At 46.7% G+C, this 6,276-nt stretch overlaps 1 protein-coding gene across 1 annotated transcript; it reads right to left on the reverse strand.

Moving 5' to 3' along the window:
• Nucleotides 1-151: 151 nt before the first annotated feature.
• LOC142905916 (uncharacterized) lies at nucleotides 152-3,116 on the reverse strand. The gene is made up of 2 exons (XM_076053154.1): nucleotides 1,782-3,116; nucleotides 152-1,378 (listed from the first exon to the last, which is right to left on the reverse strand). Exons 1-2 carry the CDS (start codon nucleotides 2,110-2,112, stop codon nucleotides 1,101-1,103), a joined length of 609 nt encoding a protein of 202 aa, XP_075909269.1. The 5' UTR covers nucleotides 2,113-3,116; the 3' UTR covers nucleotides 152-1,100.
• Between the last annotated feature and the right edge of the window lie 3,160 nt (nucleotides 3,117-6,276).

The raw sequence follows: 6,276 nt of genomic DNA on the forward strand, positions 1-6,276 counted from the left end.
AGCATCGGTGAGGGTGAGCCGGACCTCCTCCAGCCCTGTCGCCAGCTCGCAGGCCTCTTTCCGATGCGCGTCCTGCTGCTGCGCCTTCTCCATCCCAAGTGCCTGGACGTGCCCCTCCGACTCCTTCAGCTACAGGCACGCACACGTTCCACAATGCTGGATTCATGTCTGGGGAAGTATACTGAATATGGTGTGCAGAATGTGGAAATCTTTTCTGGGTTGGAAAAGACCCAGCTGTAATTAAGCCCGGCTTGCAAACAGATAAATAATTACCACTTAAGTCATTTAAACTCTGTGGTGTGCATATAGCTGTGTGTCTGCAAGCCTATATTGTTTCTCTAACAAATGCAAGCCAATCACATTTTAGAAAAAGTCCTGTAAACTGCAGCTGACTTTATAATTAAATTGTATTTATTCTAACTGAAAGTATGAAAATGTGAGAAAATACATTCGCAACTCTGAATCATGACAAATTATGAGAGGTAGTGAATTAGTTAAAGGCCTAGTCAGGAATTGCCTTGTCTAGTGTAATTACCTCATCCAACATTCACATATCTGCAGACAAAATTAAGAGCCATGAGGGGAGGACCGATCCTGTGGTCACAATTATACATTTTGCCATATAGAAATGCATTATCATACTACATTCGAAAAAAACATTCTGGCTGTCTGCCTTCCTGGCTGCATCCATATTACTTATATAACCACTTCAGGTTTCAGCCACCTGTGATTAAGCCAGGTTCACATGTGCAGTGAGTTAATGATCTCAGCCTGATCATCAATGACTTCACAGAAAAGCCCATGAAAACAATGTCGGCTTTACACTACATCGAGCGAAGTTCCAGCTCTGAAAACCAAAGATCCGACTGTTTTGTGATGAACATTACTCATTACTCTCCATAGCAGGGCAGATATCAAAGTATTTCCTCCTATTGGGTGGGTACCAGAGGGCACTTAAATATTTCTCAGAAGTAGTTATGTGATTTATGCTTCTGCAAACCATTCTCTAACATGAAACTTGAATTTGGAGCTTTCGTGACTGCAGGAATTATTCTTTGGTTTTTATTATTAATTTTATTATTTCTTATTTCTACGTGACTTTACCTAAAAAAACATTCTCGAACATGCGATGGTGCACTGCTCAGGCGATGAGGACAGGCCTCATGCACACACATGGAGGTGGGGGGGCTGCCGCATAAGGCTCTGGTTACCTGGTGCTGCAGCCCGGCGATCTGGCCGTGCATGCACTCCATCTCAGCATCCGTGTGCTGAAGTGTGTGCTGCAGCTGCACCACCTCCTGTGCCCTCGCGGCCTCCTCTGCCCTGGAGACTCCCAGCTCGGCCTTGAGAAAGTCCGTCTGTTGCTCCAGAGAATTGCCTGTCGGAAGGGACACAAAACCATGGCGATGAAGACAGTACAGCCACCAGTGGCAGCAGACAGAGAAGGAGCAGCAGCTCAGGAGGAAGAGTACCAGCAGCGGGAGTAGTAGCAGACAGAATAGGTCTGAGGTCCCTCAGACCTATTCACCAGCTTGCATGCAAACACAGGGTCCAGAATAATAATATATGCACAGGAAGGGCCTAGTGAGAGAGCAGTTAGTAAACCCAGTGCAGTCCTATGTTAGACAGCGGAAGTGGTCCACGTGGGAAATGAAGTAAAAACGAGGAATTACTCGTTTTAACTCGTAAAAAGAAGTTATTGGTGCACAGTGCTCGACAAAAATTAGTGTTCAATGGGTCCGTGGATTCAGAAAGATTTTGGAGCACAGGCCCCTACCCACCGGTCTCCTCGCAGCAAGCGTTAGCCTCCTGCAGTCGTTGCTGCAGCTCCAGTACTTCATGCCGCAGGTTGTCCACCTCAGTCTGCTGCACCTCTTGGTTGGTAAAGAGGTCGCGCATGTTCGCTCTCAGCTCCGCGGCCTCGGTGCCCAGCCGCTCGGTTTCAGTCCCGCGCTCTCGCGCCTCTTCCCGCGCCGCCACCAGGTCTGCTTCTGAGCGCCGCAGCAGCTCGTCACGCTCCTTCAGCGCCTGCGGGCGGAGACGGGCAGCATCTAAATTACACGTAATTACAACATGTAATTTGAATATATTAATAAATTGTTTAGCATTCATCCAAAATATTGAGAAAATAAGTGGGCTTGGGCAGGACACATTGCTGTTGCAAGAAGGGGGGTGGCTGTTGCGAGAGTGGAGGCCTCACCTTCTGGAGGATCGTGATGTGCACAACGTGAGCGTCGTACTCTGAATCGTCGTGCATATGTGATGCACGATATTCGGCCAGCTCTATGTATGCCAGATGCAGAGTCGCATCGTGCTCACGCCTCAGCTGCTCCTCGCGCTCGCCCCACCGCACTGCTTCCAACTCCACCTGCAGGCTGTTGATGGCCTGCGAGTGTGCCATTAGCTGCTCACGGGCAGAAGGGCACAGTGTCACAGGCACGTGCATGCATAGGTGGGCATCCCTTCATCACAGACACATGCAGCGTGCAGATGAGGACAGGTACAGACATACAGACACACGGAGCATGTAGTTGTACAGAGAGATAAGAGACTATAGACATGGGCAGGAGGCACAAGAAAATAAATTACAGATGCAGAGACATACACACAAAGACACAAGCAAGTCATACAAATTTGGACACATTATGGAAAGACAGTGCATGTGGAGAGAGATGTACATAGCCAAAGGCAGAACATGCAGAGGGAGACAAGATAAGAATGCGGAGACACGGGCATTGAGTACAGAGACGCACATACAGGCGCCTCGCATGCAGACGGACGCACACGTGCAGTGGATGCTTTTCAAGATGAAAATAAGAAATTGAGATTCTATTGTAAACAAATCAAGAACTTCAAAAATATGCAAGGTAAACACCTGTGGTCTTATTGAACATACCACAATCACGTTTAAAATATTTAGAATGATAATAGAAAGTCAAAAAATAGAACCATGATACATTGTATACATCAATCAACGATTGGTAAGCGTGCATACAACATGGCAACGTTCTTCATCATAAGATAATGAAGAAACTCGTTGCACCCAAATGTTCATCTTCAAATTGAGTCAATATTCAAAACAAATAACTCACAACGCCTCCTCACACCATGTCGGTCATGGGAATGTGTTTGACTATACTTCCCCATGCTGGTCAGCACCGTACAGATGTATTAATCAATAAAACATAATACATGCACATTATGTGGGGAGATGCTATGATACAAAAATTTAGTTTGATCTGCTTTTATCTTTTCATTTTCAACATTATTGGGAATAAAACCATGGACCACTCGCTACAGTGAATTTAGCAAAATTTATTACGGAACCAAAATATAATTCGATGGGTTTTTTTGTGCACTCATTTGCAACTAGGCTGAGACCATTATGCTTGAGAATCCGGTTTAATCACTGTGGTTGGGCGGCTGTAATCCACATTCAATCCTGGCATCTCAGCCATGCTGGCACAGCATGTCTGACCCCTGGGGCACCTAGCTACCTCCCAGAATGCACTCATTTAATGTGCCATTTCCTTGACGTTCAGATCGTAACTCTGAATAAAAACTCAACGCATGAATCAATAATGATGCACTTAATAGGGCAGAGCTTCTAAAAGGTGATGTTTCAGGCAATGGCCTTCATCGCATCAGAGAAGTCAAAGCAGTATCCATTGCAGCGTTATTGACGAATATGTTGAGGTTTTGTTATCTCTGCTTGTGTGCCACGCAGCTTCACAACGTGAACACGTTATTTGGGTCTTTCGGTAAGGCCATGTAGATACAAAAATAATAAAAAAAATAATAACAATATCACGACATTTCGATCGCAACACAAGCAATCGTCATCAAGTGAAGGATATGGCAGGAGAGCTGCCGAGGCAGGAAAAAATATATGGCGGGAGCGCTGCTAAGGCAGGGAGTTAAAAAGGTTTGAGATGGGTGTAGCTCAAGGGTCAGTGGGCAGGGCTTGATGAAATTTGCATGTAAATGTAAGATCGACGAAATCTTGACAAACGAAGTTTCATTTTAGCCCTGCTCCGTGTAACAAGGGGACAGGGGGGTTGGTGGTGGCCACAGTACCTCCTCAGCATGGTTTTTCTTGAGTTGGTGCAGCATCTCATGGAGACTCTTCTCTGTCTGGCGCAGTGCGCCACGCAGGGTGGCGAACTGCGCTCTTGCCCTGCTCAGATTGTCCCGCAGGGTCGATACCTCCCGGGACAGCTGGTGCATTTCTTTCTCCGGCATTTCCAACTGCGACGGGAGCAAGGGCACATGGCACGGGCACGTTAGCGCCTCCCAGCGTAAATCCTGCCTTCAATCGCATTGTGACATGCCATTCGCCATCGGATGGTGGAGACAACACCATGGCACATGGCAAGTGAGGTGCCTAATACACAGGTAAACACACATAGGACAGATGGGCTGACACCCACACACCCAAGCAAAGGCAACACCACGATTCCCCGCACAGCCTAAACAGAGTGGTAGAATGCGCAGCAGCGCTGGCCTAGGAAACGCACCCACACCATCTTCATTTACATTCGCTCAGCCAATGACTTACGTTTATTCGGGACCTCGGGGTCCCGCCATAAGGTTAATTTGATATTCAGTTTTATCACAGTACGCTCTGAGCCACACAGCGCTCGCCAATTTTTAAAAGACAAACTCGTCCGCCGACGTGTTTGCTCCTCCTTGGTCTCTCTGCCTTAGCCCCAAAATGTCTGGGAATGTCAACATGCCAGTGATAAGGCCGGTCGAGGTGAGTGAGCATATGGCGGTTACACTGGTGAGTACAGTACGTAATACTTCCTGATGCTATTATTAAAAAAAAAATTCGTTTGATGGAATGTTTACCATCTGTTTTATTACTCTTATAAAATAGCGCTGATACTCCAATGAAGCCCTCATTTATTGTTTATAAGAGATAACGCTGTCGAGAAGTCATCCCCATATATAATGGTATAACCCTTTTCGCGCTGATTTCCTGAATGCTCACTTCTCCACATAGGCATCTTGAGCGCTAAGCGAGACTGCCTGTATTCATTTCAGCCTAAGTCGACATAGGGGAGTCCCAACACTGGCTCAGATATCCCTCGCCACTGGTGTTAGCAGGTATTTGTGGTTCATGCGGACTTGCTGCCTTGTAAAAGGTGTCAATCTGGTGTTGGGGCAAAGCTTTTTTTTATCATTCCATACACGTTTGCATTTTAGCTGGTAAGTGGCAGAGTGGTGGCCTCCACTCCAGCCTAGATTTGTCTGTCCCCTACCTCTCTTACCGAGTACAACTCCTCTGACATCAAAACACAAGGGGCCGTCCATAAATGACGTCATGCGATTTTGGACCCCTCCCCCTTTGTCACACGGTGTCACAAAAAGTCAGACCCCCCCCCCCCCCAAAAAAAAAACATGCTTCAAATCGCTTTAGTTCATAGTTCCATTTATTTGGTATAGCCCTGTGAGCCATTCAGCTCTTGAATCGGGTGCAACCGCAACAAACAAAAACATGAACAAGAAAACATCTTAAACTATTGCCATTGTAGTTCGTATTAATGTGGTGCTGCACTCTGATGTAGAACATTTATTAAAAAGTCTATTTAATTAAGTAGAACGTGTTGTCTATTTTTATCTAAAATTGCGCATTTTGATGTGACATCACATTTCTCAAACCCCCCCCCCCGTCACACATCGTCACAAATGTCTGCCCCCCCCCAAGTGCGTGACGTCATTTATGGACGGCCCCCAAGAGGTGGCACTACGCACCTACACTGTTGACACATTCATTGTCTCATGTGTTGCTTTCTCAACTGTGGTCTGTTGAAGAATATCATGTATATTCTTGCCGACGCAGATAAAGAAACACAGGTGCTCAGATCGCTGGCTTTGCCCGAATTACAGGCCAACACGCAGCGATAAGGAGCCCGCAGCGCTGACGTAATCAAATGCAGCGCTGACGTAATCAAATGCAGCGATGACGTCATCAGATGCAGCGATTACGCCATCGACTACAGCGATGACATCGATTAGTGATGACGTCATCAATTACAGAGACGTCAATTTCAGTGAAGAAGGCATCGAATACAGTGATGACGTCATCAATGGCAGTGATTACATCACTGGCTTTACCCAAAAAGGGCGGAGCCAATGGCTCGGGCGTTATTGCGTCACCAAACGTCACGTGACCCCCAGGCACACCAGCTGGGAAATGGCAGTTGACACGAGATGCTATCACCTTGGCAACGCAAACAAGGACCAACTGCCCAGAGAAAGCTTTCTCCGACT

Source organism: Petromyzon marinus, chromosome 59, assembly GCF_048934315.1.
Source record: "Petromyzon marinus isolate PM22_M1 ecotype Great Lakes invasive population chromosome 59, UKy_Petmar_22M1.pri1.0, whole genome shotgun sequence".
NCBI lineage: Eukaryota > Metazoa > Chordata > Hyperoartia > Petromyzontiformes > Petromyzontidae > Petromyzon > Petromyzon marinus.